Source organism: Embiotoca jacksoni, unplaced genomic scaffold (assembly GCF_022577435.1).
Source record: "Embiotoca jacksoni isolate LCO1_2020_lvr unplaced genomic scaffold, fEmbJac1.0.p SCAF_2, whole genome shotgun sequence".
NCBI lineage: Eukaryota > Metazoa > Chordata > Actinopteri > Embiotocidae > Embiotoca > Embiotoca jacksoni.
The window spans coordinates 13,086,735-13,112,516 of record NW_027185340.1 but is presented as its reverse complement, the minus strand read 5'-3'; the positions used below and the strand labels follow the sequence as shown (position 1 = coordinate 13,112,516).

Sequence of the window (25,782 nt, the reverse complement as noted above, 5' to 3'; positions counted from 1 at the left end):
GCTGTGACTTAAATTACTCCGATATTCTACATAAGATGTAAGTGCCACATTACCTCTGTCATGTTAGTGAAGAGTTGTGAAGTTTCCACTGAGAATGATGTTGTTACACCAGCCTGCGGTTTATAAAGGATGTGGATATCCAATCCCACGAACACACGTCGCTTCCTTTTACAGCTTATGTTTCGTTTTCCACCAAAATCAAGTTTCCGCAAAAATGAAACAAGAGAAATTAACAGATGCTGATTCATTGATTCAATTCTCGTGATATCCTCGATGAAACGAAACTTTCTGAGCATGAACAAGTGACCTCGGCTGATGGCAACATTGATTTTTTTTTTTATATATTTTTTTTTTTAATGTTTGCTTCTTCCCTGCTGTGACCACTTGCAGGACAGTTGTTCCGCCGCTCGCTAGATGATGCTGCAGCTGCGTTTTATTGGTAAACCGGGCAGATCCGTGGAGGGAGTCGCAGGCGATGAAACGCCACCAAATACCGTCCCTCGTTATTATTTCACTCTCTTGTTACGGCGTTTCACTGCACTTACAAGACTATTACCTAAATACATGCACATCTTAGGAGGAATGAACACGGTATGTACAGTCTCCGCAATACTCGCTTCCGCTAACAGCCTCCGCTTTGTTCAGGACGACGCGAGGCCTGCAGTACAGTTTGATAGGCTGCTAAGTGGGCTAGTGTAGTTCTGGTTTTCAGATTTGTATGTGTCTGGTTCGGCTCTCGAAGCACGTAATCAGAGGATATGTCTTACGAGCACGACTGATACGATACGGCGCCAGACACCAGGAAGCAAAGAGGAGATAACGCGTGACTTCGCCTTTATTTTAAAAGGGATAAAGCTGGTATGCAACAGTCGAAGAGATGTGCGTATATGTTTGGGTATTTTGCATGTCGACCCCAAAGGCTTAACAATACTTTGTGTTTGCTTCCGTCAGATCGTCTATCACACAATGAAAACTCCTCCCCTGCTGCTGCGGTTGTAGCTGGCACCATGCTGGATGACACCGGTGACGAGGTGCAGCAGTCTGGGCACTGCTCCGACTGTGGATGCAGTTTCAGCCTCCCACAGCCCGACTCTGACCCTGATTCCTCCAACACCCCTCCTAAAGAGCAGGGCACAGGCGGTCCCACTAAATGTCCCTCCTGTCAGGCAGCCGGCAGCAGCCCCCCGAACTGCCGACGGCAACACCGGCGCGTCCGCCTGGACCCTCACAGCTGCGGCCTGTGCAACAAAACCTTCATCTCCTCCGCCCACCTCACCCTTCATGTCGCCTCTCATAACAAGGAGAGGAAATTCAGATGTAGCACCTGCGGCAAGTTCTTTCATCAGTCCTCCCACCTGATGGCCCACAAGATCATCCACAGCGGAGACAGGCCATTTAAATGCCCGGATTGCGGTAAGACCTTCGGCCGCGCCTCGCACCTCAAGACTCACCGTCGGCTCCACACGGGCGAGAAGCCTTTCAAGTGCACCCACTGTGACAAGTCGTTCACCCAGAAGGCCGGGCTGCTGGCGCACGTTCGCCTGCACACCGGTGAGAGGCCGTACAAGTGTGAGCAGTGCGGTGAGGGGTTTCGCTCCTTGTCTCTCCTGCTCTCGCACAAGGCTCAAGAGGCAACCGGACGGGCCAAACCAGCGGCGGCACCACCGCCCAGCCAGCCTCAGAAGACGCAAAGCAGCAGCACGGAGGATCTGAATTGTGGGGTCTGCTGCCGCACCTTCGTACGCTCATCATACATCCGGCTGCACATACGCCTCAACAAAGGGCAGCGACCTTATCACTGCAAAGTGTGCAACAAGACCTTTGTCAAGCTGGATACGTTCGTGAACCACTGTGACAAACACTTGAGGCAGAAAAAGGATAAAAGCAAGGAGGTCCAAGACAAAGTGGTTAAACCTCCACTGTTTGTTCCAATCTCCAAGCCTGCGTCTCCTGAGCCCACTCAGTCTTTATCCTCCGAAGTCAACACGCGCTCCAAAGCAAAAGCAAAGAGTAAAACAGATCTGTAACCAGGAGGAGATAGTCTTAAACTAAGAAATGTGTCACAGCAGTCCTGCCACAGCACACAGTACCAGGGCCGTCGAACATTCAAACATCACCTCACCTCTTATCAACAGATCAGATGTAAAGTTTGATGTTTACAAAAGAGAGTTGGTCAAAGAAAAGGAAAAAGAGCACATTTGTAGTCAAAGTACTCCCAACATATCGTAATTTAATTTGCATCAACAAGAGTTTACTAATTGTACAGTTATTTTATTCAGAATAATTAATTTAATTGTGAACAGTTCATTATCTGTGTAAGTGCTACAGTGTTGTGTTTTAATGCATGTTTTAGCACAAAAAGGCAAATGAATTAACATTTGTAATATTTCAGTGGGACATTGTTCATTCTCATCTCCAACCCTTGTTATTCATGGTTAATTTGTACTTTTCTTTAATCCACACAAGCCCGCTGGCATGTTTGTACAAATTACAAACAATGTAAATGAAATGCTTATTGTAGAGCAATATGCATATTGAGTGAAATAAACATAAAAACATAGCGTGGTCGCGCTAACCTTTTCTTTTGTTGCACTTCAAGACTGAAAATATCTGAAAAACAAATTGATGTTACAGTTCAACTTAGCATTGCCTTACACTGATCCCAATGAGTATTCCCCCACAGTTCATTCTAAGCAGTCAAGTTCTTCTTTGTGAAGCTCCAAGCTCCAAGGTTGTCCCAACCTAAGGAGATGAAATAATAATTTAAAAAAAAAAGTGAATAAAACAATCCACCGCAGTCTTTTCACATCCCTCAGATAAAGAGAAGACGTTGCCTGGCAGCGGTCTGGATCCTCTGTGCTGCTGTTAATGTCCCTGTGCAGGACGATGGTTCCACTGATGGAGTCTCCAGCCTCGACACGGACCGGCATGTCCAGCATGAATGGAGTCTGCTTCCAGTGTGTTGGCCTGAAGACAAACATGTCTGATTAATATTCAAATATATTACAAATTAATAGTGTTAAAGCTGTTTTTGTTTTTCTTTAACTCAGCGTTCGGTCCGGTGTTCCGCTCCACTGTGGCACCTCCTGCCTCCAGGACCTCAAAATGAACAGTGAACCAGGTGGTGAATCCGTGGAAAACACCAGATTTTTCCACGCAAAAATTAAACTGACCCTTCATTTCCTGAGAAACCAAAGAGTGTCCGATTAGTTCACAAGGTACTACTTGTTGGAAGTGCAGCAGCTTCTGATAAAAGGAAACCACACGGTACCTCCAGGTCTGCCACTTTGCAGAGTGTACATGTCCAGGCAGATGACGTCACAGGAAGCAGCGAAGAGGTCCTCCGGCTCAACCAGGTGACTGAACTTGGGCTTGGTGAAGAACTCCTGCTGTGCCAAAGGCCTGCAGGGATGGAACATGACTCGGCATCAAAGAGAAGCAAGTTTTCTCCCGCAAACAATTTCTAGTATGACTCAACAGGGGAAAGAGAACAAATAGAATTTATAACTTGAAATACGAGGGGGTTCTGTGAGTGTCTGTGAAAATAATTACAAAATGATGGTATGTGATGTACTCTGTAATGGAACAGAAAAACTGGTAAACAGTATAGATTGTCAACCTGTTCATGCATTTAATCATAATTATTACAGTTGGTCACATCTGTCTACCTAAATATGGATTATAAAACTACATGCTGAGGTAATAAAATAAAAGCAACATCTTGTGAAACTCTTGTCTTGAACAGTCTCATTCTTTTTAGAGGTCAGAGCTGACATGACTCACTGATAAATGCTGAGGCAACAATTTGCATCTAATATTCATGTATTAATATCCTTTAATCACCCTTCCTCTGGGTTGTTTTATGACTGCTGTTCCATTTTATTGGAAAATTATTCTGTGTTTAAGTATATGTAATCTCGCTTTTCAAGCAATTAATTATCTCTGTTTGTTTAACGACTAATTAAAAAAGCAAATTTTTCATCTCTTTTAACCTGCGAGCCACGATATTTCATACACACATTAAGCATAAATGCTCAAATCCCTGGTTTACTAATATAAAACGAACTTTTATGACTGATACGTGCAGTTGAGTTTTGTGAAAAGAAATAGTTTTTCTATCAAATTCATTTTTATATTCTCGATGTGTTTATTTTATTGAAAGTGACCACATTATTTTTAATAACCACAATGTGTTCATTTCAAATGAAAGAAAACCTTATTGTGTTATGGTTGAAAAGCAGTGGCTGCGTTCGGAGGTCATTCTGCTGTGATAATCACTCCGATTCCTCCCGTTTTACGGAAGTCTGTATTAACAAAGAGAGTCATTGGGAACGAAAGGACGGGGCTTTCTCTCATCAAACAGAAAGTGACCGCCTTGTTTTAAACATTCAGGAACATGAGGTGTAGCGTGATGGATTTAAAAACTAATGTCAGAAGAAATGTTTTTGCCTCAGATTTCAGATTTGCACTGAACCTCTCTGCAGTCTGAAGAATGAAGTACCTTGTTTTTTGTGTGAAGTAGAGCTTTGATCTTTGTCTCAGTGTTTGGTTCCTTACACGCCTGATAGTTGCTCAATGTTATTGACTGCTGACTAAAGGCAGAAAGAAACAGTTTTAACAGTTTGTTGCTCACAGTGAATGTGACACATGGCCAGTTTGACTTGAACTTGAAGTTAAATGTTTGTTTCAATAACGTGGTAGCCACATCTGTATCTTTTTCTCTGATGATGTGTGTCATCCCAGCAAATGTGAAATGGCCTACAAAAGCAGCATCTCATTACACTAAATGTACCAACTGCAGGATCTTTAAAGTTTCCTGAAAAAGGAGTGAGTATAAAAGAATATAAGCTGACTAATGGCTCTTACTGAAGAGGGGTGAAGTCTAGGCCATAGGGCCGTTCCCAGAAGGACATTTTTTCTGTGTAATAGCTGTCGGCCTGACATGGCACCAGGGCGAGGGCCGCGGAGGAGGGCCACATCACGCCGCCGTCTCTGAGCCAGCGGTCCCTGGCCTGCAGCACTGACTCCAACATGAACTCAAACTAGACCCGGAGGGAAGGGGACAAAAAAAAACAACATAACATACTCTATTAAAACTTGACTGGGGTTGAGAGTGTGAAGAGTTTGACCCAATAGAGTCATAATGCTGAAATAAAACCTTCACACAATAATTTAGATTTTAAGTACGAGGATTAAAAGTTACATCGTTACCAAGAGGCAGTTACCCATCCACTCAAGACACCAGGACGTCCACCTGCTGCGGCAGCTCCACCGCCTCAGTTCGCCCCCGCAGCACCGTGACCACCTCCTCACAGCCGTCCTGCTTCACCAGCTGCCTGGTGTACTCTGCCATGGAGCTCGCCTCCACCGCCTACAACACCACAGACACACTGCGTTTATACCGTTTCATCATGTAGCACCACTCCTCATCCAGCAGATGGGAGTGTAAGTACACTAATGTTTAATATACAGTATCTGAGGAGTTGTGGATATTAAACAGGGATTCTGTTCCACTGAGTAACTACATTTCTTTGGATTCCTACAAAGTTTATTTGGTTTGTTTTGACTACTTGTAGATAATTTTTGTTGTTGTTGTTGTTGTCAGAAACTGATTGAGTTATGTAAATGTTGATGATACTTGTCAGTTCCTCACCTGCTTACAGACTGAATTGTACCAAACCAGCACCCTGTGTGTTACAGAGTCATGTGTTTTAGTAACTTTTCCATCAGTCACGCTGTTAACGTTACCAGTGAGGGTTGAGCCAACTGAGCTCAGAACAGGCTGATGATGCCGTTCCCACAGCCGACGTCCATCACCACTTTGTTCTTTAGGGAAGAGCTGTTGCAGAGAATAACCTGCTGGTACGTCTCGGTACGCCTCCTGTCTGACAACATCTCCAAGTGAAGCCGGTAGTAGTAGGTAGGAGACACAATCAAATAAAATACAAGTCATATGATTTAGGGAGTTGAACAAATGACAGTAAAACACTACAACAGGTGGATACATGTAATCAGAGAATACTGGCAATTGTGATTCTTGTTTTATACCATAGATTTTATATATTTAAAAAAAAAAAAAAAAAAAAAAAAAAAAAAAAAAAAAAGAGATTTTCATTAATGAGAGATAAATGCAGACAAAATATGCAACCATGACATAATAAATTATTCCAAAATAGTTTTATTCAGTCCAATGCACAAATCAATCCTCTAACTGTGACCTGTTTGTTTTGACTGACGAAGACGGGGATGAAGAGGCAAAACAATACAAATAAAATGGTAACTGTGAGAAATGACAAAACAGACAGACAAAAAAATAATTTCCTCACTAAACTATATTTAACTCTTGGTCTCCACAGTATTTCCATAATATTTCAGTTTTATTTTTTTGGACCCACATTCAGAAGCTGTTGCCGAGGCAACAACTAACAGAGTCAACAGGGGACTTTTAGTAGTTTGGTGTAAAGAAACGATAAAAGGTTTGTTTTATTTTCCTCCTCCTTTTACTACCATTGTCAGTTTCCTTTGTGTTCTCTACCTCACTACAGTGAAATTTGAAGCTTATTTCAAAGCACTAGACACCTAAATATAGCACTGGGCTGCAAAAAAAACAAAAACAAAAAAAAGTGGGTAAGTACTTGTATATCCCAGAAGATTAATTGTACCCTTGAATGTGGATTTGGATATGGACTCAGATTTCTGGAATGACATGTGTTTTGTCACTGTTCAACTTTACTACCATCTACTGGATTTTAAGATATATGGTGTTTAGCAGGCCAAATGTTCTCGTAGTTAATAGATATGAAAATTAATTTGTGGATCTGTCCTGTGATTCAGATCTGCTCCAAAATAGAATGGGTTCTTTCTTGGCTCATGTTACACCCTTTCACCAAGTTTCATGAAAGTAGAGCAGAGTTTTTCAGTGATTCTGCTGACAAACAAGACAACCAACGAAAAGCACATAATCTCCTCGACTGAGGTAATGTGCACGTATAAGAACGAGTGCTGCTCTTTTTCTTTACAATCAAATTAATTTGTCATTAGATATTAAAATACTACTGTGTACCTAAATTATTAAACTATAATACACATTTGTGATATAGTCATCAGTTTAGTGCCCCCCCCCCACCACCCTCTCATCAAAAAGCAGAGGAAATGTTGAGGATTCTTACACTTACACAACTATTTCTTTCCGTTGTTTTTAATGTCCCCATGTCTCTTTAAATGAGTGCAGTTTTTTTTGGACTCACTGGTTGTTTTTACTGAGAATAAAATAACCATAAATATTTATTTTTATTAGAAAACAAAGGTAACAATGGACAAGTAACATCACTCTATAACTTGAAAAGTAAAAAAAACAAACATCGGAGTGCAGTTTCAACAGTTCGCATCATAAATCCTTATAACACCCCTCGCAATTCGAGAATCCGAGTGTGCGTTTCCATGCTGTTACACATGAAAAATTTGATAGAAATCTTTTCAGAAGCACGTCACACGTTCTTGGTTCGACGTCTCAGCCGTCTTTCGACTTTGACTTGAGAAAGGGTTTGTGGAGCACGTCAAAGAGTCGTCTCGCCTGTAAGCACAAAATGTCAACATGGTAATTCAGCAGATGTTACATCTATGCTCTGTACTGTATATTAACATTCTGCACATGCAGTTGTCCTCACTTTCTGTGGTCCGAGTCCTGGGCAGAGAACCAAGTCTTCCTTTGAGGCACTGATGATTCCCTCTACAGACTGTAAAAAAAAAGTAGAACTATAGCATATCTGTATATCGACTGGATCACTCCTTCTGAGAACATCGCGAAATGAAACTAACATAGCAGAGGCTGATTCAGAGTGCACAATCAGCGTGGGTGCATTTACACCAGTTATTGTATAGCACCGATCTGAGGATGGATATTTGCTGCACAGAGCAGCTAATGGAGTGAAAACACTGTTGTTCTTCAGTGATACTCACCGAGAAGGTGGATAGCAAGGTGATGGCATCAGTTTTGTTGACAGACTTCACTGTGGTCAGGCAATCTGTAACCTGAAAGCAAAGAATCCAGAAATCCAATCAGCATTGCATTATTCAAACGCTGCAAGACTTTGGCAAATGCTGTGAGTGCATATCTAAATTTGAAAATAGAAAAGGATGAAGCCACACACCTTTGACAGATAGTTTTTTTCCACTTGCTCCTTCAGGAGGTCGGCTGGTTTCTTTTCATACGCCTTGTATGTTTCAAGGTAACGCCCTGCCTCCTCTGGACTGACATGTCAACATGAAGAAAATAGAGAACAAAAAGGAGGAAATATGTTAAAGTGTTCTTCCAAGGCTTAAATCTATCTCTGCATCTAAGCCAGAGAAAGAAAAGCAGAATAAAACAACTTATTTCAGGGTTGTTAGAATAAAATGGTTTAACTATCAACCACGTGTACTCATTACAAACACAAAGATATATTATGCAACACATTCCAAAAACTGAAATGTCTGACTTCATCCTCTGATCAAACAATGTTTTACATGGTGAGGCCAGGATCACGGACACATCATCAAGGAGTTCAAACAGTTTCCCAGTAAACTCTCGTGTTGTGTGTTGTCTGTTGTCTGTTGCAGGTTTTACCTCCAAGCCAAGATGAGAGTGCAGTCAGCCATGATGCAGATGCGTGCCAGCTCCTTTAATGCATGATGAGGATCTTTCTGTGACCAAAAAAAACCCACAAAAAAACCCCTATATTAATTGTTCCGGCTTTATGAATGATTTTGTAGGTTTGTTGCAAATACTGATGTCCTGAAATGTTTAGTTTGAACCAGATCGGAGTCTTTTCCACACAGTTTCTAGTATTAGTCACCTCTGAAATCTACGTTTTCCTCCACACAGTGCCTAAAATAGTCTCCAGCTGCCAACTGCACACTTCAGTTACACAACAGTTAGTGAAACTGATTCAGCTGAGGCCACATGCGCTTCACAAATCACTAGATCTACATGGATAGCTGACATTACAGCTCTCCTTCAATAGTTTAGTGTTCCGTGAAGGTCATGCTGACATTACCTACCTTAGAGCTCTTATGGTTAACTAGCTAGCACACGAATGTTTCTATTATTAACCAGGTGTGTTCAAGGTTGTTTTTGTTTTTTTTACATCTCCAAACAGTGAGCTGTTCAGATGAAACAATAGTAATTAATAAGACTCGCTGTAGCAGGAAGCTGTGGGCAGATGTTGGAACAGCCCCTATTGATTCCCGGTGTGAACACAATATAGAAGTTTAAATGTAATTTTTGGGGTATTAAATATCAGAATAATTTAAAAAAAATTCACAGTAAGTGTGGAAGTGGGAGATAAATTTGAAACACATCTACCTCATAATATTCTTAAAATGTAATTAAGTACCTCAATATCAACATTTATTTGTGGTTCTGAGAGTTGTCAGAAGTCGAGTGGGAGGCACAGCCTTCAGCATTCAGGCCTCTATTCTGGGCTACCAGCTCCCTGTTTCGTTACAGAGGCAGACCCCCGCCCTACTTTTAAAGATTATACTTAAAACTCTCCCTTTTTTTTTTTTTTAATGAAGCTTATAATAAGGGTTGGCTAAAATGACCCTGAACAATCCCTTTGCTATGCTCTCTTTTTGATATTTTAACACTGATAATATGATGTGGTTGTGTATTCTTTTCTATTGACTGTAATGGTAATACATGTGTAACTGAATGGATACTCTGCCTTTATGCAGTTGTATAGCAGTACTACATTTTTTTTAACATGACACAGATATTTTAATGAGGTTGTCTTTTAGTAAATTCACTGCAATTGTAAAGCATATTGGGACCATGTTGCTTTGTGATGTTACATTGTAAATAAAATTGAATAGTTAAATTGAAGATTTTAAACATAGACATCAATTACAATATGAGCTTTGGCTCTGATAATGACTGGATACGGTATTCCCTGCTTGTTTGATACCTAGTAATCAGAACGGTACGGAGTCACGCAACTCAGCTGTGCGAATGTCGACTGAATTGATTTAAATTGGCGGTGTGAGTTTGTTACTTACCACATCGACTTGAACCAGCAGCACTCGCAGGCTGAACGTCTGTCCGAGCTGTTTCAAACGGTCATGGATATAGTTTGGGTTGAGGTTGTAATACCTCAGACTTTAAGCCACGTCCAGAGCCAAAATTCAAACAAAACACAAAAGAGGATAAAAGTCAAGAAATAGTTCATAACCACTTGTCACATTTGAATATACAAGTCTGTGCTCTTCAAAAATAATTCACTCTGTATGAGAACGGGCTGTTAGGACAACAGGAAGAAAAAAAAAAATGCATGCAACAAAGTATACACTGTTTTTGCTCCTGTAAGTACACAAACACCTTTTTAGATGTGTCTCTCTCACACTCACACTCTCACACACACACACACACACACACACACACACACACACACACACACACACACACACACACACACAAACACACTCACACTCAGAGTTTGTGATACAGGAACACCCACCTGAGGAAGAGAGCACAAGTTGTCTGTCCCAAGACGTAGTCTGGCACAACATCTCCAAATTCCCACGGGACGCTCCTCACAAACTTTAGAATGGGATTTCCTCTCTGAAAAGGTCAAAACAAACATGTGATGTGTTGTTTACCATCCTGCACGCCTGAAAACTCTTTATTTCAAGCTAATCAAGAATAATAACTGGAATGTTTTGCATGAATATGGGATCATTTTTGCATTTTCCTGTAAAAACCCAACACCTGTTGTTGCTTGAGGCAACACATTTCGATGCATACCTGTCGTGGACTGACTACAATGCTGCTCCCAGAGCCCACTGGTTTAGGACCCTGGTGGAGACTTGGATCTGACCTTTGACAGCTCCCCTCTTTTAGGTCTGTGCCAGCCAGCTGAGTCTCCTCACTCTTTTCAACCATGTCAGATTGAACCTCGGTCCTTTTAGAAAAGTCCTGAACTGTCTCAGATCCTCCTGCTGCGGAGGACAGCGACTCTGGCTGTCTTTGGCTCACACCGGTACCCGCAGGACCTCCAGTCCTGAGTAGTTTGGAGGGACCGCCTCTCTGCGGAGCAGCGGCCACATCGTTTTTACTCTGGACAATATATTGTGCATAGGACAAGGGCTGCTGGTCCACTGACTCAGGAACAGGCTTTGCAGTTGAGGAAGATGTGTTTCGTCCTGTGGTTGAAGGCTGAAACTGCGGCTTTGGCTGGAACACAATCACATTAAATTCACAATTACGGACCGTGAATTACAGAATAATAAAAAAAAATTAAAAAAAAAAACACTTGCAATGTTAGCCCGGTACCCTGAGCAAAAGTTTGCATCTCTAAATTGGTAAGCTAAAAAATATATATTTTAAAATAAACGAGCTGCAGCCAGCTAGCACATAGCCGCACACAAAGCACAGACCGGTGTCCTTTCTTTGGTGAAAGCAGAATCGTCCAGGTTTATGTTGAACCTCTTCTTCATGTTTTTCGACTGACGGAGACCTTTTAAGGAAACACATGCCCCAGAATCACTGGCTTAGTTTAACTTCTAGTTGCGGTATTCATTTATTTATTGACAAATGCCAGACGAGGAAGAATGGCTGAGATACTTCCGGCTCAAATCTACCACAATAAAAGCTCAGACGCCCCGAAACTTAAATTCGGAATAAAACTGCCTGTTAATTATTAATGTTAGTTAATAAAATAAATAAATTCATAGAATTTCTCACACGCGAATCAACATTCAATTTGGAAGGTTTTCAAAGTTACTTTTAATGATAATGAATTTTAACTATTACGAGCCTGATATTTCAACAAAAACAATGCTGAAAAAAGTATGGCGTGTGTCTTTTGTTCTGATCTACTGACGACATAAAAACCAAACAGCACATTTTGTGTCGCAATGGAAATTCATCAGAAATGTTTTCAATGAATAAAAATGGGAAAATCCTGTCCGGCTCCAAAACAAACGTACGATTGTTTCACTGTCGAGCGGCGGTGTTACGCAATCCTCCGGAGTTTACTACCGTGAAAGCGTGAAAGCGTTGCCTAGGAGACAGTGACGCCGCCATTCAAACCGCGCAGCATGGCATGCCGGGATGTCTGTCCCCATCATGGCGGATGAGCTGGTTGGCTAACGACAACGGTTAGCACACTCAAGGTTTGCTGTGTTTCAAGCGATCCGGGACTGCGGGCGTCCGGCGTTTTCTAACGCGGGAACAACAGCCGGCAAAACACACGCGAGGGGGTAATTACGCGCTGAAGGATTCGCACCGTCGCGATGAACGGAGCGGATTTTGCTCCGCTCGAAAGCGGCTAAATGTTTTAAGCTCTCGTTAAAATAGCTCCGCTCGCCGTCAGGAGGCCGCAGCGTGCACACGGCCACGTTCAAAGCCTTCATCGCTTTTATACGTCGTCCGGCGTGTGTTTAGATGATATACAACACCAGATGCGCATTAAATACGAAGTCCTTGTTACGTTACCGTCACGTTGTCCCGGCCGGTGCCCGCCGCGGTGTTGTGACCGACCGTCGACGCTAGCTCGAGGCCCGACGCTGGTTAGCATCATGTAACGTGAACGTGTTCACGAAGTCTTCGTTGTTTCAAACTCGTCGTCTCCGATCGGAAGGTTTTTACACACAGATTACACGGGATTGTATTTTGTGGTTTATCTTTTAAAGAAATAAAATACCAAAAAAAAAAATAAAATGCTGGTGTTATAATCGGAAACAGAAAAGTTAAACGTGTTTTTTGTTTTTTTGTTTCTTGAGATGTAGAATAACGTGTTGAGGAGGAAGTCGTAGCTCCGGTGGTTAGCTTTCAGTGAAGAGGGGGAAACCTGAACTGGACGCGGTGGCTTTTCGTGAGTTTAATCTGACCACCGGTGGCTTCGTGTTTACGGGCGGGGTTGATCGGTTCCGCTGGTGAAGGCTGGACGTGAATTTAGTCGGATGCGTTGTGGGCTTGTGGGTTTCTCTCCGGTGATGGTGGACGGCGGCGCCGCTCACGTTGTTGACTCGTAGAGGAAGAGCTCGTGTTGTCTTTGTTACAGCTACAGGACGAGGACTTTGGTTTTTTTTTTAGTTAAATGCAGCGTTTTGGTCAAATGTATAAAATTAAATAAATACATATATGTATATATGTTTATATATTTATTTATTTTTCTGCCCAGCTGTGAACATGCTTTTCACAGGTTTTTTTTGTTTTTTTTTGGAGGGCTCCTCTGTGCTGTGGTAGCGGTGGGGATGGGGGGCAGTTCGTTCACCAAAAAACTATGCATGATCACGTAATTTTGGGGAAAAAAAAAAAAATTAACAAATGGATCCAATTTCCTACTGCATGTAGACAAATAAATAGACAAAACAAGAAAAGCATAAATATGCAACTACAAAAAAAAAAAAATAATAATAATGATAATACAGACAACGTAGTGCAAATATGGGTCCAGAGTGCAAAAGCTCGGATTTTATGGGGCAGAGGGGAGAGAGGTCAGCATCCTGACAGCCTCATGGATTATTGTTGCTTGAAACCATGTGACCAAGCTCTATAGTTACATATTCATGAAATTAATTTGCTATAATAATCTAGTTTCACTGTTGTCCAGTAGACTCTGTGAGGAATCTTACCTTTGGTTTAGAGTAGGTTGTGGTTATTTTGTCCCAGATGATTAGGCAGGAATACCCCCGCTCAAGTCTTTGTGGGAATCTGAGAACAAACTAGGCAGGAGAGTATTTCACACACTGGGGACTATTGCATTGTAACCATAACCAGACAGATATGGCTTGTTATTTTTCCTTTGGCAGCTTTAGATGCTTGCAATCCATTTAATCAACAAAGATAGGTAGTCCGTTAGAAGATACATGCCACTGTTCACTTGCACCTGCAGTTTTCTGATTTTAACCTTATTAAATTGTGTTGTGGAAACTAACAAAGTGTGTTTTCTAACTGTGATATGAAAGAAAAAGGGTAATAAGTCACTCAGTTATCCTCAGTAATATTGTCAGTATTTAGTCTTTGTGCTGAGACATACTGTAGATTTTTCATAGTATTGGAGTTTGTGCTCAGTGAAGCGGTCTGATTTTGCCAGTCAAACAGTTAAATTGTTAATTAAAATAATTAGTTTAGGTCGGACTACCAAATGTGATGCGAACATTTTCTATCACAATAGTTGAAACATGTCCTTCTGATGTCAGTAGTTATCACTCTACCTGTTTCTAAATGAAGAGGGAGTAAAGGCTTGCTTTTCCCAGGGCACAAGGCTTGTTGTTGTTGTTTGGTATAACGGTTTTATTTAATTTTTTTTTGTCTTTGCCTCATTTCAGCACAAGATTAGCTCAAATCTGTAATCCTCTTGGGACGTTTCTAGTCTTTGTATCTTTGGTTGATCACAGGTGATTAAGAGAGGTGACTACAACAGCAGTCTGTGTAATTAAGATGCCATATAATCATGAAATCGATAATTATTTTTCTGTTGCTATTACATTCTTTGTTGCTTAAATTACATTTTTTTTTTCTTTTATAGTGTTTAGCGATCCAGCACCTCAGTGACATTAAGAGTGCATTTTACTAAATCGGGACAAAATGGAATGTGAAGTGGATATTCCTTTAGGTAAGTGATTGAAATTTCTTAAAGACATCTGTTTTTGGTTAATTTTCTACCTAATTAGTTGTTGCTTGTTATACTAGTGTTTTCACCTAGATTACAGGTTAAACTGTCAGTCTGTTTCTTTATCATGCAAATCCATTGTTGTCCATTTAAAAGATAGAAAATGACAGATGGTTATTTTATTTTCTAGAAATGACTTTCCAGCTACTTTCTATTTCTAGAAAACTCCATGTTGCACAGAAGTCATTGTGCATGCGTTTAAATGTGGTTGAGTCTTTGTTACTTGGAGGAATACATTTCACCAGCCATGCTCATCATTATAATTAAAACAAATAATACAATAAATAGATAAGCATTATGTTGAATGCTGTATTGGTCAGGTGAGGAGCTAACCAATGTCTGTGGAATTTCCCATAACAGTCTGTGCAACTATGCTGGGTAAATAGTTAAGATATTCGATACAAGCCTTCAGATGAAGCAAAATTAGTGCAGAATTCATTCCTAACAACCTGCTCGAGGTTTTGTGAAGGATTTGCCAAAGACTTGTGTAATCAGAAATACTGGGCTCCCTGTGCAGGTGAGGATGAAGCACCAGAGAAAGATGACATCAATACCAAGGAAGGGACTGAGCCACCCCACAAGAAAAACAAGAAGCATAGAAAACACAAGAGCAAGAAGAAGAAGAGCAAGAAAAAGAAGGGCGAGAAGGAGAGCAGTTCGGAGTCTGGTGCTGACTCGGATGTAGATCCTCCACCTCCACCGAGACCTGTCAGGACCACCAGAGCCAGGTCAGGAAAACTATTCTGAAGCGTTGCAGCTGTACACCATCAAAATTATACATTTTCTAATAAATGAATTAACTTCACTAACAAAAAATGAAAACAAATGACATGTTTTGCTTCTTTTTTTTTTGTAATCTCTTGCTGTTCAGATTTAATATCACGCTGCCTCCCCAGGTTTTGAATGTTGTTTATGACTCGAAAAAACATTCAGCAAAGGAAATTGATACATTTCTTTGCAATGTTGGTGGATTTTTGATGGAAAATGGTTACATATTAATATTTCCCACATTATCTTGGAAGATTGTCAATGGGCACAATGCAATGCTAACCCAATGTTTGACACCAATAAAATTGCACCGTGCGCCCAGTTTTGCACAAATCGACATGGTAACACACTTGTGTTTGTTTTTATTTCAATCTTACAAGAAAAGGTTTTTGTTAAACTAGATTTATTTGTGTATTTAGTGCCAGACTGGCAGCAGCTGCAGCCACTGAAGACCATTGTGGGCTGAAGGAGGAAGGCAAAAGAGATGCAATTACAGGTAGGAGACAGTCTCACACAACCATAACTGATATTTCCTTTTTAATCAGAGGATTGATTGATTTAAAAAAAAAAAAATCATGACTTCCTCTTTTAGATCGTGTAGAAATGGAAGGGGAGACAAAATCCAAAAAACACAAAAGACACACGGCCAAAAGAAAGAAAAAGAAGAGGAAGAAAGATGAAAAGCAGGAAAAGAAATCACCATCCCGCTCCCCATCTGAAAGCAGCTCAGCTTCAGGTTCTGAATCTGAAGGTGAAAGAGGAAAAGCGGCTGGTGATGATAAATACTCTGCCGCTGCAGCATCTGACCTCCAAGAGCTAGTATCCAGACTGGTTCCAAAAAGCAAACGAGGGGAAGAGAAGGCAGGATCCATCCTCTTGCAGAAACCTGAACTGCTTGGGGTAAAAAAAGAAGAGATAACGGATATGGACGTGTCACCGACTGGAGGGAAGGGTAGTAACACAAATGAATCAGAAAAGGACATGACATCAACTTCTGCGAGCCAGGATGAAATAACACAGACGGCAACAGTTAAGGTTAAGACAGATGGTAGTCATGCAGATGGTGCATTCAGCCATGCCCAGGAATTGCCTGACATCATCCCAAAACAGGAAGGTACGACCTCAAGAGATGACGCAGGCCTGAAAGATCAGACTAATTCAGTTCAGAGGGCAAAAGTAAAGGAGCATGATTCGTCCATGTCTCCTTCCCCTTCCAGGGGCCTGGACATTAAGAGGTCTGGGTCAGGTCTGAGCCGGTCACCATCACCTAGTGCCAGCAGGCAGCAGAGTGGCGGTCAAACAGCAGCATTTATGAAGGAGCGATCAAGAACCCATTCTAGGTCAACCTCAAAGGGAAAACGGTCTTTGAGTCCTCAAAAGAGTCGACAGCTGTCCCGTTCTCAGTCCCCTAAATCTAGGAGAAAGTCGCTCTCGCCATCCCGCAAGTCTCCCAAGAGAGTTAGCCGGCTGTCCCGATCTACCTCTCGTTCCCTCACCCCCAAGAAGAAGGTGTCAAAGTCTCCGAGGAAGTCCAAGTCTCCTAAACGAAGAAGGAGTTCCTTGTCTGTTTCCCCAAAGCGCCGGCGGAGTTCACCCTCTCCCAAAAGAAAGGTTTCCCGATCCCCTAAGCGCGGTGGGCGCAGGTCTCCCTCTCTGTCTCGATCTCCAAGGAGAAGTCGAAGGTCAGAGTCGCGTCCCCGTGGGGGCACACGAGGCGGTGCAGTTGGCAGACGTTCAAAGTCACGTTCCATAACGAGAACTCGCCGCTCCCGTTCTAGATCTAGACGCCCTGTTCGTCGGTCCAGATCCAGATCACCTGCAAGGCGAGCAGGAGGCAGGCGCTCCAGGAGTCGATCTTTGTCTCGACGCAGGAGGTCACCACTCCCCAGATCCCGGCGCTCACGTTCACGCTCAGTCCGCAGGAGCAGACGAACTCGGTCACGTTCCGTTGTAGTTCTCAAGCGCAACCGTCGCTCTAGATCAAAGAGTCCTCGTAAACGGACCAAATCCAGATCGCCAGTCAGAAAGCGCTCTCGGTCCCCCGCTAGGAGAAACCGTTCTCCTCCCAGGTCTAGCAAACGCTCCAAGTCCCGCTCACTGTCTCGAAGGCACCGGTCTAAGTCACACTCGCCACAGGCTGGCAAGAGGAGGTCCAAATCTCCCAAGAAGATGGTAAAAAGGTCAAAGTCTAAATCTGTCTCAGACTTGAACAGATCCAAGTCCAGATCTGAATCAAGTGATGGGCATTCTGAAAGCTCATCCCCAGCCAGATCCTTATCTGCCTCCCCTGTCAAAGAGGAGAAGTCTCCCTCCCCTAAGGCAGAGTTGACAGCTGTTGGAAAGGCAGCTGAAGAAAATGGAGGACTTACTGCAACAACAGGTAAGACCCTTTTCACTCTGTATGTTTTTAAGCAAACTATGACAACTCAAATTGATTATCCGCACAGTTACCAAGAATGTTCTAACTCGAGAGGTTACTCCTATTCATCATTCAATTCCAATGACTCAAATCATTGGATAAATTTGAGGGTTTTGTTCCCCTAAATTGTCCATGTCTTTACGCCATGTCATTTAACACGCACCTTGCAGGTACTTGGAAACCCATGCCCCCAGCAACTTTCACCAGCTCCCAATTTGGGAACTCTTCAGATAAGTTCCAGGATCAGCTTGCTCCAAACCATGACGAGGAGCAGAAGGAACCCGCCAGCTCAGCCATTACACAAGATGTTTCAAGGTCCAGGTCTGTTTCCCAAGAGCCTGGGACTGGCCCCGGTGGGTCAGATTGTTCGGAAGGGTCCGACGAAGAAGAGGAATCTCCAGTTAAAATGGTGTCTAAAAGCCAGAGAAGCTCCTCAGGTTCAGCATCTCCGGAAGTACAGAAGAAGCAGCTGTCCAAGTCGCGCTCGCCTACGGATCGCAGGAAACTGTCGCGTTCAACATCATTGCCTCGGCGTTCAACTTCCATTTCTACATCCAGAAGAAAGCAGTCAAGGTTTGTAATGTGGTAGTACGTGTCCTACATCATGAATCGAGTGTATATATCAATATATGTGGGCCCTTAAAGAGTTTTGGATTAAATTACCTAAAGATCTGCAAGGAATTAGATGTTTAAGACCGCGTAAAATGGGAACTGCAAAGGCATTTGTTCTCCAGACCCAGTATTGACATCATGCTACGTTACTAAACATAACTAACAAGTTAAACAAATGAAGCCATCTCTATTGTTTGAGCAATCCTGCCCTTCTGCTTGTTGTATAACTGTTCCATATCCCAGTGTATTAAGTTGCAGGAGTGTGAGCACTTATTCGTCAATTTTATCATTCGCCTTTCCTCAGGTCCAAGTCTCCAGTTAGGAAAAGAGAATCTGTCTCGCCATCACTAAAGAAGAAGCGACGGTCCAAATCCCGGAGTCCCGCCCGACGGCGGAGTTCACAGTCACGCTCTGCCGCAAGACGTAAGCGTTCGAGGTCCCGAACCAGAACCCGCCGATCCAAGTCCCGCTCTCCAACACGCAAGAGGCGATCTCGTTCACCAAATGCCCGAGGAAGGAGGCGGTCCAAGTCCACAGACAGGAACAAGCGATCGAAGAGCCGCTCCACAGGCCGGAGGAAAAGGTCCCGATCGGGAGACCGAAGCAGGCGATCTAGGACTCGTTCCTCCGATCGTAGACGAAGGTCAAGGTCAAGGGGTCGAGGGAGGCGCCCGGTATTTCGCAGTCGTTCCTTCGATAGACGGGACAGGTGGAAGAGGGAGCCTAGCCATTCTCCAGTTCTCATCCTCCGCAAACAGCGCCGCTCAGGGTCCCGGACACGACGCAGCACCAGCAAGACTCCTCCACGGCTCACCGAACTGGGTAAAACATTTACATTTGTAACTAATGACAATCACAAGTAAGGTAGTTTACACTTCATTGGTAGATTCATAAACATACATGCAGTAACTTTACATCATTTGCTTTTAGATACTGTATTTTACGCTGCTCTAATACTTGCCTTGTTTTCATTTCAATCTTCCCACCCTGTGCCGTTTGCCTTATCCTACCTCTGTCTTCCTTTTACCCTTCTTTTTCTCAGACAAGGATCAGCTGCTGGAGATAGCCAAGGCTAATGCTGCTGCCATGTGCGCCAAGGCGGGTGTTCCCATTCCTGAGAGTCTTCGGCCAAAAGCCATCCTCCAGCTCCCTCTGCCCACTCCATCTCCTACCCCCATGTCCTTACCTTTACCTTTACCTCTTCCAATGGGCATGGGGATGCCGAATATGGGCAACATGGGTCCAATGGGGTTACCCACTATTCCTGGAATGCCCAGCATGTCAAACATCACCATGAGTGCTGCTATGGCAAGTATGACAGCAGCTACTATGACAGCTGCTTTGACCAACATGGGTGCCCTGGCGGCCATGCCTCCCCTTGCCCCGCTTCCTACCATTACTAACAAGCCTCCCCCGTGCCTTGCCCCGCCAACACCAACTCTAAACCTGGACCACATTGAGGAAGCAAAGAGGAAAGTCACTCAGCAGGCTAACATACATACCATCAAGGAGCTTACTGAGGTAAATGTGATTGTGTAAAATGTGTGCACGTTTATTTTTTTTCTCTTCGGGCTCTATGCTTCTGCACGTTCAGCTTAAATTTGATTAGGTGTACATGAGTTTGTGATATAGCCCTTAGAAAACACACCACATGAATTTCAAAGGTTCAAAAGTTAAGGCCTAGGAAAGCGTCATCAGAGAAGATTCAAAGCATTTGTGGATATCTCTAATTTGAAGACTTCAGACGGTCATTGACTGTAAATTTCTCTGTTTGACTTTGTGTGTATCTACTTTTTAACCTCCAAATGTGGGCACTTTCTGTTAAAAGGGATTTGTCTTCCACCCAGTTAATTCCACATCGATGTAAACCCCCTTTAAATACAGACAGGACAGAGTCTAGAGAAGAAGTATCCAAATACTCATATAGACTGTATTTGTAAATATAGTTCTTGTGTCATTATAAAGTAACTGATGGGTTTTTCCCCCTGTTTTTGTAGAAATGTAAGATGATTGCAAATAGCAAGGAGGAGATGGCCATTGCTAAACCCCACGTCTCGGACGATGAAAGCTAAAACCTTCATGCTGTCACGGTAAAATTTCCAATCTTTATTCTTCCATTTGTTCATCAGTCTGTGTTTTTGTCTTAATATTCCAGATTTCACTCCATTCTGTTGTGGCAAATGTTTTTTTTTATTTTTTTTTTATTTCTGATATTAAAAAAGCATTTGGCGTGCCATATTTGAGTGTTTAATTTTTTGCAGCGGCATTGCACTTTTGTATTTACATTTTTTAACCTTATTAGATTGATGTCCACTTATCCAGTGGATCAATGATTCAGTAGCCACATACTCATTTGGCCGTCTCCAATTGGAATCAACTTTAATCTGTCACTCAATTAAATGCAAATAGAATGATATTTTTCTTTCTTTATAGCCTTCCCCTTTGGCTTACTACTCCCTTTTTTTTTAACCACCTTTTCTGTTACCCATTCCTCTTCCCTTCATCGTTCATCATTTATGATTAGTTAAGTCATTTATCAGGGACTTGTTAAAATACAATCAACCCATTCATTATTTGAGAGTTTTTGTTTTGTTTTGTTTTGAACCCAGACCAATTTCACATTTTCCTTTTGTTTATGGACCTGCAGTGACTTTTTAGACCACTGGTTACTTCACCTGCCCAAAACACTTTGTACTAAAGTTGTTTGTATGTCATGGTACTGCAGGGCTTACAGTGTATTGTAACAAGTACGGGTGTTCACACTAATACCGGTATATTTAAAAATAAATGCGTATTGTGATGATGGAAATATTCCGACCTGACGTAATGACATCATGCCGTGACGCACCATAACTGTGTGCAGCTTATCTAACAAGCATGCCTGAAAGTGTTTCGCTATTGTCTCCCCCAACAAGACCCCCGCCCTCCTGAAAGAAACAACATCTTATTTACCTTTTTTCTGTGCTCTACTATTTTATTTTATTTTTCAAATAAGCATGCTTAATCACAAATATGTCTGAGACCCATATGATTGTTGTGCGTGTTCTTGCCGCGATACAATTTAAAGTGAACAATTAGCCAAACTCGTAAACTGTAATTGTCTTATTTTATACGATTTAAACAGTTTTTCCTCGTTTTTGTTTGCTAAAAAGAGAAATTTTACCAGTTGGCTATAATGAAGCTTATTGTTCTGTGTATACATTATTTTACTTTTCATCTATTAATGAATACTACAGACAATGTTCATACTAACTTTGACCTTTTCTCTTTCTTTGTCTGCACACAGCTCGTCCCCTCAAAGGACTGAAGGAAATTGTAAAAAAAAAAAAAAAAAAAAAAAAAAAAATTCTTTAGAGGAGGATTCACCTTCCCACAGTTCCCTCTGTTAGCTTGATGGCCTGACCGAGTGGAAGAGCACCCTAGTTGTCACAGTTACAATGTAGGAGTACTGGCACCAGCCATCGGCCCACTCTGCTCCCCAGCTTGTTCCTGTTTGTGTAAAAGCGAGAGACTGTCAGACTGTCACCTGTGATACCACTGAGAGAACGGGACACACAGATGTGTGCAGTTTCATGGCTGTAGTGTGTGTGTGTGTGTGTGTGTGTGTGTGTGTGTGTGTGTGTGTGTGTGTGTGTGTGTGTGTGTGTGTGTGTGTCTGTCTGTCTGTGTGTCTGTGTGTGTAGTGACTTTCACCACCAACCCCTCAGTGTCGCTGCTTATTCCAGCAGTCACTGTTGTAAAGACTTAAGAGGAAACAAACCAAACTAACTAGTGGCGCAAGTGTTTTTGTAAAAGTTCTCTTAGTTTCTCTAAATTTGTTTTACCTTTATGCTTTCTTAAGAATTGTGTTAAGTGGAGACTGCTTCCTTGTTCTGCTGTATTCCCCTCGGTTATCTCTAGTCCCTGGTTTTATGAACAAATAATGCAGATGAAGTTCGAGATAGTAGATCCTCGCGTATTTGTTTTCACCAACGTGACTCTCCGGGGTAAGAGAGGGAGAACATGTTCGTGCCAGATCTGATTATTAGAAGGAACGGGTCAATTGAGTATATTAGCTGCAGAAGAAGAAGGTTTGAATTCTGGCGACGAGAATCTTTCACAGAACATAAACCGTTTGGTTTGGACCGCCCTGGGTGAGTTCTTTCCCTCTTTTTAATAATTAAAAAAAAAAAAAAAATGACACCAAGCTAATCTTTGACTCTAACTAGGTCTTTCATCTGGCCTCCGTTGGGTTATTCCCACTTTGGAACATGTTTTGCTCTAGATTCGAATTGGCAGTGCATCCTCTAAGAGTTTCAACAACATGCGTTATTGTGTGATTTCATTTACGATGCACAGAAAGCATACCATCAATATTTTTTAATTGCAATAATCCCATTTTATAGCTAGACGATATTTAGTTGAGTGCAAATTGCCATTTGTCATTCTTTGTTTTGCTTTTTTGGTTTCCTGTCTTGTTTGGATCTTGCCAGCCTCACAGGACCTTCTATGATACTTGAGACAAGGGGTAGAAATACCTGAATTCGATCACAACTGGGATCAGTTGAATAGATCTTTCACCACCAAGCTCAAGCTATTTATGATGTTTTTGTTGTTGTTTTCTTTAGAGTACATGCATATTCCTTTAAACATACTGTAAAAAAGCTGTAAGTGGAGGTAATTACTTGTTTAGAAGACATTTCTATTTCACTGTGGCAGAATACATGATGTAAGCAGTTTTTGAATTTACTTTAGGGAGATCTTTGGCTTTCTGTTTGGGTGTTTACATTTTCAAAACATACATTTCAGTGGTGCGTGTTATTTTTTTCAAGGCACACATGGAGAACATAATTCATGCTATTACATCGAGGGTGGCAAATGATTTTTACTATATAAGGTTAAAAGTTGAGTTTGTTCTGAGCAATGTCACAGTTTAATGTTTTGTGTATTAGACAATCAGGTTCTTATCTCAAGATGCTTGTTTTGAAGGAAGAACTACAGCCACATGAACTGTACACATCGCTCAGCCAGAATTCGGGTGGTAAATGGAGGGTTGTAATTTGCAAACGTAAGACTCCCAACAAGCCCGATTCAATTGGTCTACAAAAACGTGATATCTGCTTCTCCTGTGGATGCTGTCACCCCAGCCTGTATTGTGATTGTTGGGTAAACATGTTTCACTGAGTGCTTTGGTCCCGTTAGATGGCTGAAGAACAAACTTGGTGCTTTTGGGGAAACTGACAGGGACGAGCTTTCTGTGGTTTTATAAAAAAAATATTGAGCTTGCAGGAAGAAATTCTAAATCCATCATGCTTTGTCACCCTCCCATGCCCAGGGCTGTTTGACCTGAAGATAATCTGTGGAGATTGTGTCAAATTTACACTCTACTTAGTCTGTACCACCCATGTTAAACCCCTTGGATCGATTCCCTGAGATAACCTTCAGCTATTTTAATGACAGGAAAAAAAAAGAATAAAATGCATTTTAGGAGTCTTTGTTTTTTTTTTCTTTCTTCTCTTTTGGTCATTTGAATATGACATCGCTTGCTTTGTACATAAATGTGTTGACGATTATTAAAAACCTCAACAATCTGTATATATTGTTGTCCTTGTGTGCTGTAGTCACTTAGTTGAGCTTTATTTATTGAGTCTCATTGAGACAAAGACAAAAGGAATTTGCTCCCAAAATATCACACATCCACATTAATTCCAAAATTCACATAGAAGTAGAAATATCCGATTACATTTCAAAGTCCCCGAGAGGAATAAATATCTTCAGCTTCATGTTGTGTTGCAGCTCATTCCAGTAAATGCATTGAACTGGAAACCAGCCTTCCCCACATCAAAGTTTATGTGAGGAGCTTCTGAAACCAGTCTCTTCTGTGATGTAGTGTGATGGTTACTAACTCTGAACTCAATGTTAAATATGTTGGCAGTTTACATCGCATTAGTTCTGTTCATTAGCATTCACCTTTATCAAGGTGGTTTAAGCGCGAGACTAGCCTGGACCTGGACCTGTCCCTCCAAGCCTCCTGCACTCCTCCAGTTTAATATGAAACACAATTTTATACAATATATATAGTAGGGAGTCCCTGCTACATCTCTATCAGTTTGGGGGTCCTTGGCCTGAAAAACATTGAAGACCCCTGTTCTATAGCAAAAAAGCCATTAAAACTACTTTAACTTCTGCTTTTTGCAAACCCGATCTCTGCTTTTATATAGAAAACAAAATGCACACGTTTTATTTTGAGATGAGTAATTATCTTTCATGAAATAAACTTTCCAAAGAAAGATTGTGAAATAAACAATGCATGTTCAATATTCAATCAAATTGTCTTGTGGATTTCAAGATTAGTTCAACAGTTGGCAAAATTGCTGGTGGGATTAAAAATATTAGCTTTGAGTGTAATTTATTGTAAAAAATAAATAAATAAAAAAGATTAAAAGTTGCTACATATCTCAAATGATCTGTATCAAAGTCATGGAGCTATTTTACAAAAGAGGCTCCAGTTGAGTATTATTTGCCCTTTTGGAAAAATACCAGTTTTCTAAAGGGCAGGGAGCCAGATAACATATTTAAAACTGAAAAATTTCATTATCAGTAGAAACAGGGCTCTTCATGCCTTTTCTTGGATCTTTATTTTCCAAACAGCAAAGGCGGGCATGTTTTTAAAATTATGGATTGTGGTGAAAAAAGTTATTACTTTTTGTTCCCACACATGCATCACACTCTACCAAGTTAGAATATACAATATTACACCAGATGGCTGCCCCAAATGGCCACCATAACATTTATTTAAAAAATTGTACTTACTTGAATTTGACCAAATGGAAATGTCAAGTAGCCCGTGTGCTGTGTGCAGCAAAAATGTTGGGGGTGAAGTATCTGGTTAGCATTGTGTGGAAAACTGAGTTTCCTTTGTTTACTATTAGAATTGGCACTGACAGGTATAAATGGGGTCATAGCATAAACGTCAAGTGGAGTGACATTGATCTGGCGTTGCTCAGCAGTGAGTGATCAGTTTCACATATAATGAAACGCCTTCACAACAGAGATGGAGCCCAACAGCCCAATCTGACTGCACAGTTTATTGATTTGTAAAACGGTGTGCTCGTATGTGTGATCAGTTTGTGTTTTGCCTATGTGAAAGAAAGATAAAGATAATGATAGTGTTTGAAATGGGCTTATGCTACCATGTCATATCCCTGGTATTTGGATAATTAAAGTGACCTTTCAGAAAATGATTTAGGATAGGAAATGCCTGTAATTATGAATCCCTCCTACAAGTGGTGCCCTTTCTCTTTGTTTCCTCTGTGCTATTATTGTTGAGGTCAGAGATTTAAATCGAGA

The 25,782-nt window shown here is 41.6% G+C and overlaps 4 protein-coding genes across 13 annotated transcripts; 2 read left to right on the top strand and 2 right to left on the bottom strand.

Moving 5' to 3' along the window:
- Window positions 1-301: 301 nt before the first annotated feature.
- On the top strand, window positions 302-3,717 carry LOC138201277 (zinc finger protein 678). 2 transcript variants are annotated; one of them, XM_069154637.1, is made up of 2 exons: window positions 302-858; window positions 952-3,717. In XM_069154637.1, exon 2 carries the CDS (start codon window positions 1,008-1,010, stop codon window positions 2,025-2,027), a length of 1,020 nt encoding a protein of 339 aa, XP_069010738.1. In that variant the 5' UTR covers window positions 302-858; window positions 952-1,007; the 3' UTR covers window positions 2,028-3,717. The 2 variants fall into 2 exon arrangements, with proteins under 2 accessions (XP_069010738.1, XP_069010737.1); XM_069154636.1 differs by having other exon boundaries at window positions 302-591; window positions 952-2,804.
- Window positions 2,595-5,934, bottom strand: prmt2 (protein arginine methyltransferase 2; the record flags this gene model as incomplete). The annotated part of the gene is given in 9 exon segments (XM_069155253.1): window positions 2,595-2,610; window positions 2,794-2,967; window positions 3,047-3,183; window positions 3,272-3,286; window positions 3,288-3,402; window positions 4,867-5,042; window positions 5,212-5,235; window positions 5,237-5,371; window positions 5,749-5,934. Coding segments are annotated over 9 exon segments (978 nt in total), but the record flags the coding sequence as incomplete, so codon positions are not given.
- Window positions 5,935-7,271: 1,337 nt separating this feature from the next.
- On the bottom strand, window positions 7,272-11,703 carry ercc1 (excision repair cross-complementation group 1). Its single transcript, XM_069154634.1, has 9 exons — window positions 11,413-11,703; window positions 10,781-11,209; window positions 10,494-10,597; window positions 10,036-10,135; window positions 8,606-8,682; window positions 8,151-8,250; window positions 7,960-8,031; window positions 7,668-7,736; window positions 7,272-7,573 (listed from the first exon to the last, which is right to left on the bottom strand). The coding sequence occupies exons 1-9, from the start codon at window positions 11,470-11,472 to the stop codon at window positions 7,511-7,513; spliced, it is 1,074 nt and encodes a 357-aa protein (XP_069010735.1). The 5' UTR covers window positions 11,473-11,703; the 3' UTR covers window positions 7,272-7,510.
- A 347-nt stretch (window positions 11,704-12,050) lies between these two features.
- Window positions 12,051-24,023, top strand: sona (SON DNA and RNA binding protein a). Of its 9 annotated transcripts, none has more exons than XM_069154629.1 (11): window positions 12,072-12,237; window positions 14,311-14,379; window positions 14,511-14,597; window positions 15,172-15,382; window positions 15,842-15,918; window positions 16,015-17,802; window positions 18,012-18,414; window positions 18,758-19,275; window positions 19,496-19,974; window positions 20,451-20,543; window positions 21,740-24,023. In XM_069154629.1, the coding sequence occupies exons 3-10, from the start codon at window positions 14,570-14,572 to the stop codon at window positions 20,523-20,525; spliced, it is 3,579 nt and encodes a 1,192-aa protein (XP_069010730.1). In that variant the 5' UTR covers window positions 12,072-12,237; window positions 14,311-14,379; window positions 14,511-14,569; the 3' UTR covers window positions 20,526-20,543; window positions 21,740-24,023. The 9 variants fall into 9 exon arrangements, with proteins under 9 accessions (XP_069010731.1, XP_069010732.1, XP_069010730.1 ...); XM_069154625.1 differs by having other exon boundaries at window positions 12,073-12,237; window positions 14,311-14,392; XM_069154633.1 differs by having other exon boundaries at window positions 12,089-12,135.
- Window positions 24,024-25,782: the final 1,759 nt, after the last annotated feature.